We start from the raw sequence: 16,207 nt of genomic DNA, 5'->3' as shown, positions 1-16,207 counted from the left end.
TCTGATCATCAAACACATTTAACCATTAGTCAAATATAACACAAGTAAACACAAAATGCAGTTTGTAAATGGTGGTTTTTATTATTTAGGGAGAAAAAAAAATCCAAACCTACATGGCCCTGTGTGAAAAAGTAATTGCCCCCTGAACCTAATAACTGGTTGGGCCACCCTTAGCAGCAATAACTGCAATCAAGCGTTTGCGATAACTTGCAATGAGTCTTTTACAGCGCTCTGGAGGAATTTTGGCCCACTCATCTTTGCAAAATTGTTGTAATTCAGCTTTATTTGAGGGTTTTCTAGCATGAACCGCCTTTTTAAGGTCATGCCATAGCATCTCAATTGGATTCAGGTCAGGACTTTGACTAGGCCACTCCAAAGTCTTCATTTTGTTTTTCTTCAGCCATTCAGAGGTGGATTTGCTGGTGTGTTTTGGGTCATTGTCCTGTTGCAGCACCCAAGATCGCTTCAGCTTGAGTTGACGAACAGATGGCCGGACATTCTCCTTCAGGATTTTTTGGTAGACAGTAGAATTCATGGTTCCATCTGTCACAGCAAGCCTTCCAGGTCCTGAAGCAGCAAAACAACCCCAGACCATCACACTACCACCACCATATTTTACTGTTGGTATGATGTTCTTTTTCTGAAATGCTGTGTTCCTTTTACGCCAGATGTAACGGGACATTTGCCTTCCAAAAAGTTCAACTTTTGTCTCATCAGTCCACAAGGTATTTTCCCAAAAGTCTTGGCAATCATTGAGATGTTTCTTAGCAAAATTGAGACGAGCCCTAATGTTCTTTTTGCTTAACAGTGGTTTGCGTCTTGGAAATCTGCCATGCAGGCCGTTTTTGCCCAGTCTCTTTCTTATGGTGGAGTCGTGAACACTGACCTTAATTGAGGCAAGTGAGGCCTGCAGTTCTTTAGACGTTGTCCTGGGGTCTTTTGTGACCTCTCGGATGAGTCGTCTCTGCGCTCTTGGGGTAATTTTGGTCGGCTGGACACTCCTGGGAAGGTTCACCACTGTTCCATGTTTTTGCCATTTGTGGATAATGGCTCTCATTGTGGTTCGCTGGAGTCCCAAAGCTTTAGAAATGGCTTTATAACCTTTACCAGACTGATAGATCTCAGTTACTTCTGTTCTCATTTGTTCCTGAATTTCTTTGGATCTTGGCATGATGTCTAGCTTTTGAGGTGCTTTTGGTCTACTTCTCTGTGTCAGGCAGCTCCTATTTAAGTGATTTCTTGATTGAAACCGGTGTGGCAGTAATCAGGCCTGGGGGTGGCTACGGAAATTGAACTCAGGTGTGATACACCACAGTTAGGTTATTTTTAACAAGGGGGCAATTACTTTTTCACACAGGGCCATGTAGGTTTGGATTTTTTTTCTCCCTAAATAATAAAAACCATCATTTAAAAACTGCATTTTGTGTTTACTTGTGTTATATTTGACTAATGGTTAAATGTGTTTGATGATCAGAAACATTTTGTGTGACAAACATGCAAAAGAATAAGAAATCAGGAAGGGGGCAAATAGTTTTTCACACCACTGTATATAAAGTAATAAGTAATTGGTTGTCCATCAAGTCAGATGATGACATCCACTTCTGTCTTTATTGGTGAGTTCTTTGATGACTGAATAGTGTCATACTGGAACATCAAGTCCTATTGTAGATTGTATATGTGGTAGCAGCAACCATGGGCATTTTCCTCCTGAGTCTCTTCTACGGTCTCCTGGCTACCATTTCCTCCTCCAGCATATGTATCCCATCCGAACACCTCTGCTTCCAGGTGCTGCAGTCCGTAACAATATAAAGTCGGGTGAAAAAAAAAAAAATCAAGCAGCGAATCAACTTCAAATTTCTCGCAAAATTGAACAAAACAGCCACAGAAACTTATGAAACGACAAAAACAGTGTACGGTGATAACAGTTTGTCTCACACACAAGTTTTTGAGTGGCACAAACGTTTCAAGGAAGGACAAGAAAATGTGGAAGACATTCACCGCCCAGGTTGAGAGGGGGGAAGTGCTTCACCAAGACGTTTCCATAAAGCAGTTTTTGACTGACAAAAACATTCCTGTCCTCGATCATCCTCCCTGTTCGCCCAGGTTAGCTCCCTGTGATTTTTACTTGTTCCCGAAAATCAAAAATGACCTGAAGGAAGCACATTTTTCTTCAGTGGATGAAGTGAAGACAGAAACAGCAAGCCTGTTGAAGAGCCTTAAGCAAGAAGACTTCCAGCAGCGTTTCAATCAATGGAAGATATGTATGGAGCGGTGTAGAGATCAGGAGGGGAAGTATATAGAAGGTGACAATGTTTAGAATGCTGTAATTCATCAATAAATATATTTTTTACTAATCCACTTATTTTTGTGTCTCACCTTGTATATACAGTACGTACAGCACATATAGGGTGAAATAAAGTGCAGGTGTGGTCACTAATTTCCTGTGAGGCCCCAAACATAAATTTTGCTGATTGAACCCTCCTTGGAGAGCAGCTCTGCATCTTCCTACAGGCACTTCCTAAATAAAGCGCAGGTGTGGTCAGTAAATAAGGTTCCCAAGGGGAAAATTTTCAAAACAAAACAGAGCCTAAGATCTTTTACGGTTCAAAAGGGGAATCTGTGCAGATAGGTGTAACAGCGTGGATTGCATACTGAATAAACACACAGTCAGCGTCATATTACATCAGATATACAAACTCTCCAGCTGGAAAAAGTTTCATAAAGATAAAGAAGTGGTTCCAGGGTTAGGAGATCTTGTACTTGGTAGGACTATCATAATTTAACAAGTGGCTTTGGTCTAAAAGAATAACCTCAAGCTATGAAGACACCGCTTTGTGGTCATCCTACATAACACACGAGGTTGAACACTGTATAGTTAAGCCAAAAGGGTCCGTAGTGTTTGTTACTATAGTTACTATTACTTTTGCATTATGTTTGCAGCAACGTTTTGCCTTCTTCGTTCTTCCTTATTTTGTAATACATTCATTTTAATCTTTGCCAGTCTGCTCAAGAGCGCCCCATATAGGCCACTATATTATATATATATATTTTAGACCAACCACAATCGTTACTTGGTAGGTAACCACCCATACAATCAGACTGTGATTCAGACTACGAATGCTATGAATGTAATTACCCCAATCTCCAGGCTGTCAAATAAATGAACTACACGCCGTGGCACAACGTAAAGAGGCTTCGCCTCTGATGCGGACGCCCGAGGTTCGATCCCCGAGAGAGGGGTTCAGTACAGTGTGTACGACTGATGAGCACAAATAAGGGCGAAACACATGTCACGTACTCTTTACATTATTTGACAGTAAACTATGCAACACACATATATATATATATTATATATACACATATATACATACACACATACATACATACATACATACACACAGTATATATAAATCAGACCTCATCAAGTTAAACCAAAAAGAAACAAACTGTAACCTTCAAGCCATGTTTTTAGAATATACTAGCATTAAATTAAAAACACAAAATTCCAGGATTAATTCAGTAAGGAGATGACCAACCACCTCATGCAGAGTTTGGCACTCCTCCTTACTACTATGTCAGTTTAATACTTATTTATTTATTTATTTTTTTTAACTACACTGCAGGGTTTGCAATTCAGTTCAATTAAAGGGGGAAAAAATCTAATTTATGCATCAAAACATTTGCCAGACATTACATGAAGCAATGGCCCACTTCCAGGGAGAAACTGCCTTGGCAGCCTCAAAATACTCAAAGACGGACATCAGGTGGATTGCGGCGCAGTGTTTAACTGGTTTCTAAGGATCCTGCTTTGACACAAGATACAATTTACCTTCATGCACAAAAACATAAAAATAAAACACATTTTTGTTTATTTTTAGCCATTTAATGACCATCACTTTTTCCCATACCCCTTACCTCTTTGCGCTGGTAGAGTTTCTAAAACTTGGCTTGTTCCAAAAATATTTCAAATGTACTTGGGTGGTCTGATGGAGAGGGGATGTCACCATGCGGTTTTGTGTGTTATGGCGCTAGTTACGTTCATCTTAAGCCACAGGAAACTGATCAAATACAAGAATCAGCAAATTCCAGCAGTATGTGTCATCCATTAGACCCCAAAGAAGAGTCTGCCATCTAGACACGACACAAACCTAGCTGCCCTGAATAAGATGATAACAACAACACAGACACCGATGTGCTACTCTTCACTGGATGGATAACACAATAAACATAAGTTACTTTCCCATCAGTACTACATAACCAAAGCGGGCTGCTATATACCCATTCAGACCAGAGCTTCTTCAGCTGCCCTTACCACATAGTAGCCATTCCTGTTCAACATGACCTGAAATGCTTGCATGTAGCTCACCCCTGTGAATATGCTATGTGCACTAAAGACTTTTGCTCCCAGGCAAGTGTTGAATTTCGTAAGGAAGAAAGGCTTTTATATTAGTGACCAGGTTTTTCGGCCTGGCTACTTCATGCTGGGCTTTTCAAGAACAGTCACAGCTTTGTTTCAACCAATTACTGCTCTAAAGTTGACACTTTAGATGCCCCAGATGCCTCCTTAACACACAGGGGTTCTTGTTCAAATATTTCCCAGATCAGGAGGGTTATCGGGGTATGTCCAAATATCTTCACGTCCCCTGGGGGGGAGCAGAGGCCATACTGGTCATCTTTTTACAGGCATACACTAATAAAACAGTAAGCCTTTTTACATCCTTAGAAACATGCATACATTAAGCAGAACCTGAGAGAGTTTCAGCATCTCCCATCCCTTTAAAATTAATTTGTTAAAATGGATGTAAAGCAGGAGATAGCTCCACACACTGCATGTACTGTCAACCATCAGCAACTGTGACAAAGCATTCAAAATCCCAGCCCAAAGCCCAGCTCATCCGGAGCATCTCTGGTGTCCAGCACATCTGCATACTACAAACAATCTGCAACAAAAGTGACAAAATGAAATAAAACATTGAGCCATTTGTAAAATGCAAATTGCAGAAGTGTTAGTTTTTAACATGTCTTGCTTGCTTAGCAGCCACAAAGTTAAATAAACAATTGGGAAATCTAAAATGGCCCTGCGTGAGTGCAAGCATACTGTAAGTGGGGCCTGCAATGAACCACTGGTCCATCCATGCCTCTTTTGTGCCTTGTGTCCAGTGCTACCAGGATAGGTTTCATCCTATAAAAAACTAAAATTAATGAAGCAGATTAAAGAATATTGCAAGTGTGCGTGTGCATATATATAATATATACATACACACAGTGCCCTCCACTATTATTGGCACCCCTTGTAAAAATAATACAAAGAATACACGACATTTGTTTGCCATAATTGGGGCTCATCAAGTCTACACAACTTTGCTTCCCAAAACAGGGATCGAACCTCAGAGGTCGGCACCTGAGGTAAAGTCTCTGACGTTGCACCACAGCAACTGGTTCGCTTACTTGACAGGATGAAGATCGGAGTATTATATTCATATGTCTGAATTGCAAACCGATTATTTTGGATGGTTACCTGCCAGGTTAACCTTATATATATATATATATATATATATATATATATATATATATATATATATACACACACACACACACACTGTGTATAATTATCAAATGTAACATTATATAAAGAGAGGTGGTACCATGGTTAGTTCTAGAGGAACCAGCAGTTTTAGTTCAAATCCCATTCTTGGTCACTCTCTAAGTAAAGTCTGAACCCCCTCTCTGTGTCTGTGTCAGTTTCTTCTCCAGATACTCCAAATTTTTCTCCTAGATCCTAAGGAAATGTTGGTTAGGTTTAACTGGAGATTCTAGAATGGGCCCAGAGCACTAGATGCAAGGTAGGATACAGCCTTGGCAGGACGTCATCCAAAATATGACAAATACCTTGCTCCTCCGCTTACCCGCCACCCTCCCAAAGTGACTGATCCTTTTTCCAATGAAACACTACACCAAATAAAGTTATTTGCAATCAAAATGAGAACAACACTTTTAAAATTCATAAGTGTGTGCTGTGTACTGCAAACATATTTCCTGCTAGTCAACCATTTATTTTACACAGTGTCAGTCAGTGATGCTAAGCGAAAATTACCTGATGAACAGAAGAATTAAAGAAAGTGGAAGTATAATATGTGAATAAAATTAAGGACCATACAAACTTACAAGGTGCTGTTAGACTAGCTTAGGACCTGCACACAAATGGGTCTTTCAGCTGGGGAGGTTTACCACTATACATTTAGTCTTTCAAATCATTCTCAGGTTTCTTTGCCAGTCCAAGCCTGGTCTCGCTGAAGCCAGACGTATACAGTAATCCCTCCTCCATCGCGGGGGTTGCGTTCCAGAGCCACCCGCGAAATAAGAAAATCCGCGAAGTAGAAACCATATGTTTATATGGTTATTTTTATATTGTCATGCTTGGGTCTCAGATTTGCGCAGAAACACAGGAGGTTGTAGAGAGACAGGAACGTTATTCAAACACTGCAAACAAACATTTGTCTCTTTTTCAAAAGTTTAAACTGTGCTCCATGACAAGACAGAGATGACAGTTCTGTCTCACAATTAAAAGAATGCAAACATATCTTCCTTTTCAAAGGAGTGCGCATCAGGAGAGAGAGAGAGAGAGAGAACAAAGCAAGCAGTCAAAAAAAAAATCAATAGGACTGTTTGGCTTTTACGTATGCGATGCACCGCCGGTACAAAGCTGTTGAAGGCGGCAGCTCACACCCCCTCCGTCAGGAGCAGAGAGAGAGAGAAAAATCAATATGTGCCCTTTGAGCTTTTAAGTATGCGAAGCACCGTGCAGCATGTCCTTCAGGAAGCAGCTGCACACAGAAGGTAGCAACGTCCCTATCGTCTAGGTGTGCGAACAGCCCCCCTGCTCACACCCCCCTACGTCAGCGCAAGAGAGAGAGAGAGAGAGAGAAAGTAAGTTGGGTAGCTTCTCAGCCATCTGCCAATAGCGTCCCTTGTATGAAATCAACTGGGCAAACCAACTGAGGAAGCATGTACCAGAAATTAAAAGACCCATTGTCCGCAGAAATCCGCGAACCAGCAAAAAATCCACGATATATATTTAAATATGCTTACATATAAAATCCGCGATGGAGTGAAGCCGCGAAAGGCGAAGCGCGATATAGCGAGGGATCACTGTAATATAAATGTCTGGAGACAATCGGAGTGAATTTTGCTTAAAACTTAGTGGGAACAATTAGATGGCTCACTGAGTGTCACTTTACTAAATTAATCCAACACCTCATGAAGGTGGTGCTCAAACTAGGGGAGGTAATTTTGAACTGTAAAGATCAGAGGTGCTTTTGTTAACCTGGACAGACAGCAAGCTGTTTATGATTAACCATCTACAGTCGAAAAGTCACAGAAAAAAAAACAAAAAAAAACAAACATGTTAATGTGTGTTGCACGTTCAGAGAGCACATTGCACATTTTAAAAATATAAATAATCTGTTAAAAACAAACAAAAAAAAAAAGATCCAAGAATATTTTTTTGCAGCACCACATATATTGTCATTTGACAGCATCAATGAACAAATTGTACATGTGAACGCTATGTTGTCGCAGGTGCTGTGTGCGCTCTCTGTTGTTCAGCAAGACAACAATAGTATAAGAGTCAATGTACTGCAAGCCAGAAACAACTGGCAGCTACATTCATGAAAATATGAACTTCAAAATATGTATACAATGTTTCACACCCTTTTGAAAGGACTGCCATTATGAGAGCTGATAACGAAGAGCCACCAGAGATGCAGACTTCAGTATTCAAAATACTTGAATCAACAAATTTGCCTAACAACACCAGGAGGTTCAGAGATGAAGGTGCACAACATCCATCTTCTGATTGCACTTCTAAATGAAAAACTAAATGAAGTTAACATTGGTGTCTATTTAGAAATGCATACATGCCATGCCATATACCACAATGCTTATCTAAACTCTGTTTGCTGTTATGTTATAGTGATGCAATAGTTAAAATGGCAGAAAGATATTGTAGCAGACTGAAGTACTTCTCAAACATATGGAGCCCAGTAGTTGTGGTGGTCTGTGTGTGTGTGTGTGTGTGTCTGTCTGTCTGTCTCCACTGCCGTAGAGCTCATTACAGCGTGCAAATTAATTATTAAGCTTCAGTTACCTTGTGCTACTGAGCTCCTGCCTAGAGAACAATACTCCGGCATTCACTATACACTTTTTAACGGGTTGTCCCCAGACGTGTATTCTAATTTGACAATCATGTCTGGCCCCCTAAGACTAGCCCAGGCCCATCATGAGTGAGGAAGCCCTGTCAGACATACACCATACTTCATCAAGTCCATATTTGTGTTCATTATAACACAACATAAATTGTCAAACCTGCTTAACCTATCAGGGTTACAGATGGCTGGAGGCGATCATACTTTAGCAGTGTTTAGTTCTTTCTCTATCAATATTTCACACAAACCTGTGTATCACACGGCCTCGACAAGAAGCCTATTAACTAGTTTTGGCTTCCTATGGGTCCCCAAACCCCCCCCCCCCCCATTGTTATTATGTGACCAACAAAACTAAAATCCTACATCTTGGGATGCTGAAGAATTTCCTGTTTCCTCATATAAATTGCTTTTCAAAGTACAAGAAATTAAAAGAAAACAAAAAGGAAAAGATATTGTATACTTGTCCATAGAAACAAGGAGCATCTGAAAACACACAGTCAAATATGATCTTCCTTCAATGGTGCCTGGCCAAATGCAAAGTAGTGAGTGATCCCAAGACGCCCTAAGCAAATCCTTCCAACAACCTCTGCCATAAGACTCCATACGCTTTTGAAGGTTACATAGAACTCTGAAGAATTTCTTTGTTCACAATGTTACCAGAGGATTAAAGAATCTGAACTCTGAATAACTCTTCCCCCTGTCTGCTCTGATAAGTACCAACCCAATCAACATGCCTCGGTGGGAGATATCAAAACTGCTGGCTGCTGTACAGCACCTTCCTCTATAAAGTTTGACTGCAGCTAATGGCGGGCTCCAGTGTGACCATTTCTAACCGCTCTGTCTCCAGCATGCCACTCACATTGGCTCACAAGCAGAGTTCCAAATGAAGGATGCCTGCTTTTAAAAGCAGACCCTTCTCGCCTGCTTTCTTCTCTTTCATAGAACAGTGTAGCACAACTTCTTGTTTTCCCCTTTGTGTATAAAGGATCGAAGGCAAGACAATGGGTGCCTCCATCTATTTTACAAATCAGCAGGAATCAGCAGTGAAAAGCTTGATTGTCAGAGGGCGCATACTCTGTTAGTGGGCCAATTAACCTATAAGGTACATCTTTGCTGATGGAAATACGAGGAGACAGGTATAACAAACTCAAAACATAGGCTAGTATTCAACTTCATCTTGTAGACAGTGTAATGTAGTAACACTAACCACTGTGTTGACTACAAGCTCTCAAAGGCTATTGTAAAAAATATAGGCAAGCCTAAATGCCAGGCACTGCTACTAGAGGTCACTCTCACTGCACCGACCCACCTACGATCACCAAATAATGTCAAAACCAAACCCAGTTGTCTCACTCGTCCATCTTAAACAGGCTTAAATTCATAAATGCAAGGTAGAGTGGCTCACCCACATGCCTTCATGGACTACACAAAATAGTCTCTTTTACACGTCCTGTAACCCTATCTGCTTGCCTGCATGTCTGTCTTGACTTTTCTTCATCGTGCCAAGCAGATCCCTCTACCAACTCACCTCTGAACTCCAGATTCTAATAGTCTCTGGCACAGAGACTGGCTTTAAAAACATCACCTAGGGAGTATGTCCAAAGACAAAAAAGTCTGTGAAAGTCCCCAGGCCTGTTCACAAGGATTTTCTCTACCAGAGACTATATTTAAACTCCAGTAATGGATTCATTGGCCTGTAGTGCATAATAAAAAAAAACTCTCTCCAGGGACACAACGCTGCCATGTAGCGACAACAGTACCCTATCGTGTTCACCCTGACCATCATATTAGTCCTGTGCCCCAAATTCCTAGTTACAACTGCCAATTCTTGACGCCCTCCATTTTGTCCTTGCTTCTAAAACAACCTCTTACATTACAGCAATTTGTGAATTCAAAATTCAGCAAAAATGAGCCTTCAGTTGCAGCTACAGTTGGAGAGACAGGCCTAAGTTTGTAGTGTGCCAGGGCTTTTGATTTGAATATGTCAAGTTATGTGAACCATAATGAATACGGACACTTGACCTAAACAGAGCCAGGGTATCTGGCTGCAGGGGTGCAACATTTTTAAAGTGCCATTTGTGGGAATGTAAAAGAAATAAGTACTAATGCAATCCAATGCTTTTGCATTCTCACAGATGGTACAGTGGAAACATTAGCACTGTTGTAGAGACTATTATGCCTAAAATAGTTAAACAAAAACTGAAAATTAAAAAACAAACTTGTGTTCAGTGTCTCAATGAAACATCATTATTAAATATACTAAGACATAATACTGTTATCAGTGATTCCTCACTTCAACAGCGCAGAGGAAAACACAACAGCGGATCGTAAAGACTGCCCAGCAGATCATCGGCTGCTCTTTACCCTCTCTGGATGAACTGCACAGCTCTTGGTGCCTCAGGAAAGCAGAAGATATCTTAAAAGACTCCTCACACCCCGCTCATGACATGTCGCTCATGACGTGTTCCAACTGTTGCCACCAGGCAGAAGATATCGGAGCATCAAAATAAAGACTAATAGACTGAATAACAGTTTGTACCCTGTTGCTATTAGGGCATTGAATGCCACCTAATCACCTCCAATGCAGCAGTGCAATGGATGACATCTTGTGCAATTAAAGTCTTATGTTGAATGTTTGTGTTCTACCTTATTTCTTCTTATCCTTTTTTTTAAATTATATTTTATTTATATTTTGACACCTGCACCTAATTTCGTTGTATTTGTTACAATGACAATAAAGATATTCTGGTATTCTACAGTATTTCCCATTATAGAACCAGAAAACAGGGTAGGATGTTCTGCATGCTGTCAGCTACTAAATCCTACAAAATATCATCTAAACAGGAAAGGGGTTTGAATAACACCAGTTGTTGTATCGGACATAAGATCTGGCTTGTAGGGTAAAACATTGTGCCTCCCTGCTCCAGTGTACTCAGCAGTCTGAGCTTCTTCCTATGGTTCTGGATAACAGAACACGTTGCACTTGTTGCTGCCTTGAAAACTCGCAAACCCATCCTGATGTAGTCATATGTAATGCCAAACATGTCAGCTCATTTCTGCCCAAACTCTCCTTTAAAGATTAATGTGTGAAGGTTTCTTTAATCTTCTGGTAACATTCTGAAGACAAACCAAGTCTTCAAAGACAAGAGTTAAATGACATAGCCATCCAAGAACCTGGGCCATTATGGCCTCCATAACGACATACTGTATCACATGGTGCCACGAGTACATGATCTCTTCTACAGTGAGGCCTCTGGACGATTTTTTCTAAGCACAGCACTAAAGGCAAATTGGCACAGTATTCAATACACCAAATAATGTAGGCCTATGATCCCCACTTCCAAGGACAGCTTCATATTTGAGAATAAATACATCAGACAACGCCAAGTGTGCACTGTGCTGCAAGGCATATCAGCATATTAAAACCGGGGTTTGACTGTCCCTCACTCGATGACTTTCATTGCAAACACATTCCTGTACAGCCAAAGGACTTTTTCCATTGCAGTTCTTCCAAGCAAATATAAAACACACACACACACACACAATCCAGAAGGCGGCTTAATGAAAAAGTGGCTTTGACCGATTTCTTTTTTATTATGCAGAGGACAGCATAATCAGGTTCACTTTAAGGTTAGCACTTTTGAAGGAACGTCACAGTGCTGCGATGGGATCCTCCATGCCACACAACGTGGAGCGGGGGAGGGGGTTCACATGGCCTCCTGGGAAGTCACAGAATAAAACACTGGGTATTCTCTCCTCCAGGGTGCCAAGAGGTCACAGAGGAATGTAAATTAAAAGAAAGCATGATTAAGAGTGTAACACACACATTAGCATATTTGACTTTTTTGGAGGCTAATTGGACTTTGGCAGCATGCTGGGAATGTTTGAGCTTCCACTTACCTTTTCCTCATCAATGATTTATCTGATCCTGTTAATTGCCATGTAAAGGGGCCTGCCGATGGCAATCACTATAAAAAGGCAATTTATAAAATGAAAGTCTGACTGACTTATTCCTTAACTTGATGTTACTTTGAATTCCTATTATTTCAACTGAATATTCTTATCCTGCCATGTCAGAGCCCATCCTCTGCTCACCTGGAGTGCATTTTGGGGTGTGCTACTATAATAAAAGTGCCACTTGGTACAGTCGAAGCCAACAATGCAATCACAAAGCATCCATACACTTTCTGAACTCGCCAATCCAACACAAAGTGAAAGCAAGTTAAGCAACCAAGAAGTAAGCTTTTTTTTTTCTAAATAATTTAATATGACCATAAAGGCCAGTTGATTTTTATTTTGCCAAATAAGCATTAAGATAGTGACAATGGAAATAGCTGGAAACAGCAGGATTGGGACAGGTTTAGACACATTCTTATCAAATATTGGAATGTCACTAATGAAGGGGCTGCAAAAAGACAGAAGACTTAACTCAAATAAAGGAGCCTTCCATTTAATAAAACTGCAGTAAAAGAAATAGCAAAAGGGGAGTAATGCTGAACAATTACGGACAAGGCTCTCTCTTCATTAAAAGTGCCTGCCTCAGTAAGGCACAAAGATGCATTCACAGCTCTTCCCAAAAATAACAGTGCCACCTACACAGGTGATATTTTATTTTTGTCATTTAGTAGTGAATGACATTATTTATTTTATTTTTCTTTTCAGTTTTCCACTTACTCAAAAATCAGTTGCTTCATTGAAAACCAGCAGACTTTAACAGTCAATATTTCCCTGAGCAGCACTCCCCTCACCATCACTGGTGAGCCTCTTTGTCTTATCTATCAGGCTTTGATGACCTTCACCCCCCATGTGTCTCTGCTTTCCACCACAACAATAACTGTGTAGTCCTTCCAAGTTTCATGGTGCCCACCTGGATACACACAGCTAATGATGAATGAACTAAGTGGGTCTTTGGTTCATCATCAACATGCTCATCCTACCTGCATAAGAACCAAGGAGGGGTGCAGCTAATGAAAGATACTCCATGTGTGGCATGGCAAAGGTCCAAAGGCCCACCTTTGTTAAGAGAGTTCACTCGACTATATAGGAGTCTAGACAGGTCGAACTGTGAATTTTGCATCCCAATATGCATTAGTTTACACATATTTTTTAAATGTTTCTATTCATTATGCAAACATGGTTTACACTGGGTCTCCATGTGGCTAACGGACTTTGCCTCACACCAGTACGTCATCCCACTAAACTCCCAGAGTGGTGTCTTCATATTCTGAAGCTGCCGGCATCAGCTGCATTTGACATATTGCCGTTTTAAGGGCTGTAAGGCATAGTGGCTTGGAATCACAAGGTCATCTGCTCAACCCCCATGGCTTACTCACTGTGTGACCCTGAGCAACTCACTTAACCTGCCCACGCTCCAATCGTAAAACACTTATGTACACATTTGAACCATGGCTTTGTATTTGTACAGGGTCTTAGGATGGTGTTCACAGTGCAAAAACCTGTATCAAATAAAACTTCATATAACATGACTTACGTAGAGTTTATTATGGAATATGTTACAGTGCAACGTATACAGCTACAGATCTTACACTTGACCTAATAACACTATAAACCTTCATATTCAATGGAAACAGCACAAATGGAGAGCTCCGTGCTGCAGGACTAGGGCCCTGTAACCGTTATTTCTTTTGGTGAACTTTATGTAACAGTGAACCTTTAATTGCATTTGTGAGTCTTTTCCTGCATTCCATCACATTCCTGTGTGCTTTCTAACAGGCTTTATAATATATTTATTTATTTTACAGTAAAATTAGTTCATTCAAAGCACCCTAAAGTCAACCTCATGAAACAATTCTATATTACTATAAAAATTAGTTCATTCGAACAATTGTGACCAGAATATGTCATTCAGTCCAATAAGCTTGCCATTCCTATTGAGAATTTGAAGGCCCCTAAAGTCTTACACTCCACTACCTCAAATAAATCACTATGTATTAGTTTTGTTGCAGACTACATGGATCTGCATTGGTAATACACAAAAATCAACCCTTTATATACAGCATCTTCCAAAACAAGTACAATCAAAAAAAGTATCAAAAGCCCTATTGTTAATGATGTAAAATTTTAAATTAGCCAGAAAAAAGTACCATTAAGACAAACCAAAATAGATCATTTCAGAATAGATTGTAGCACCCTGGATTGAACTTTTTAAAAGACATTTGTCCCTCTTAAAGAATTGTATTCATGTTAGTTAACGGTAAACGTTTCGCCGCAAATGAGTGTTGTATTTAATTCAAAACGGACTTTACGGAAACAAGAGAAATTTTCAAGGACCAACACCCCCTTCACATTAGCAAATGGCTTTATCCTATAGCCCCCGAGCCCCACAACAGGAAATGTCTCGGTATCTGTCACCTCCCGCCGAGGAGTAAAACGGATTAGTGAAGCCAACAAAGGCATGAGATCACCTCTAAACATGCGATTGATTAACACATTCGCTCTAATCGGCCCCCATCTTCCACACAAGAAACCGCGGACTCGTCGATTTGAACAGAAAAAAGCGAGAAATTTGCAGTGCAAATGTGGAGAGTTTTGTAAAAGAAAGGAGTAAAAGTCGGGGCCACTGGCCCATTGTTAAAACGCGTAATTGCATTATTAGGATAACCTGCTAGCACCCTCCGCCTCAATAAGCGACTTCTCCTTTAAGAATTCGATGATATTTGTGAATCGGAAAAATTTTGCTCTTTATACCAATATAAACAGCACGAGGTGATGGTGCGATGTTTAAAAGCTCCAAAGAAGCGCGGAAAGTTATCGGTGAACTGTCTCGCCTCTCCTCTCCTCCAACGCTGCCTGGTCCTCTTTTTTTTTTTTTCCAAAGAGATGCTAAGAGACGAGCTCCTTGGCTAGTGGCCCGGGGTCAGATGTTAACAACTTGAGTTCATCCAGCTTTTAAACACAAGGGTCACTCAACCGAATTCCTTTGGTTTCTTAGATACAGAGGACGAAAAGGAAGAGTGTAAAAAGTCTGTGCCGTGATCCCCTGCGCGAGCCGTCCAAAGCACGCGTAGGCGACAAAGTAGCAAACCAGCAAGCGCGCACGCCGGGTACTTAGCAGTCTGCGGGCACCGCGTGAAAAAATGAAAATCAACAACATAAAGTTATAAAAATGTAATTCCAATGCGATCAACTCAGCCTGATGAAATTGATTTGAGTTTCGATGAAGACACTTTAAATCGATTCGGTATTTAGGACAAAAAATATACTAAATAAGTTATTCCTACCTGCGTGCACGTCCCACCAAAATGCCAAGGCGAACACAAGCACCATTTCCACACGCGTCCAAGTCGTTCTCCTTATTTTCCTCATCGCCCTTCTAGAAAGTAATCGTCTCCAATCTGAAGAGGTTAGCAAATCTCCGCTCTGCTGCTCCGCTTTTCTTGCAGCTCACAGGCACTCTATATGCGCAATCAAACAGGTAAAATGTTCTCCGATGTGACTTCACTTTCTTTGCCTGAATTGTATTTGCTCGTGTGTTTGTAATGCATATATTTTTCCCATGAAAACGATGGAAGACATGAGTTCATCCCCCGTTTACATAAAAGGACCAGGCATCTCTTTCTGAATCCGCGCAGCCACTGCAGGCAGGGTGCCCAAAAAAGTCAGGCTGAAAGTCTCCAAACTCGTGACGTCACAAGGACCTCTCCCTGGGGAGGGGTGGGTAGGTGAACGAGACACGGACTATACCTTCGTGCATTGCGACCCCTACTGGGCACGGGAGCACAGAAACGTTAGCCATGGAGTGAACTGCGCATCGATTATTTTATGAAGGATATTTCATGCCAAACCTACGAATTCAAACATACTGTATATAGATGTTAAAATAAGGCAGGAGGTTTCATGCAACTTTGACAGAGGACATGCAGCCTTGAAAATGAACATAGTTTAGTATGTAAAAAAAAATCAAATACCATAACATATACCAAAATTAATATAGCTAAGTATAATCTATCTCTCTCTCTCTCTCTCTCTCTCTCTATATATAT

General features: G+C 40.7%; 1 protein-coding gene across 1 annotated transcript in view; it reads right to left on the bottom strand.

Moving 5' to 3' along the window:
- ror2 (receptor tyrosine kinase-like orphan receptor 2) overlaps positions 1-15,827 on the bottom strand; it is a 245,078-nt gene extending 229,251 nt beyond the window's left edge. Inside the window, 1 exon segment of the mRNA XM_028804876.2 lies at positions 15,446-15,827. Within this exon segment, the coding sequence (XP_028660709.1) occupies positions 15,446-15,530 (85 nt within the window). The 5' untranslated portion in view covers positions 15,531-15,827.
- Between the last annotated feature and the right edge of the window lie 380 nt (positions 15,828-16,207).

Source organism: Erpetoichthys calabaricus, chromosome 7 (assembly GCF_900747795.2).
Source record: "Erpetoichthys calabaricus chromosome 7, fErpCal1.3, whole genome shotgun sequence".
NCBI lineage: Eukaryota > Metazoa > Chordata > Cladistia > Polypteriformes > Polypteridae > Erpetoichthys > Erpetoichthys calabaricus.
Note: the sequence above shows the minus strand (reverse complement) of the source record. Positions and strands in the feature narration are given on the sequence as shown.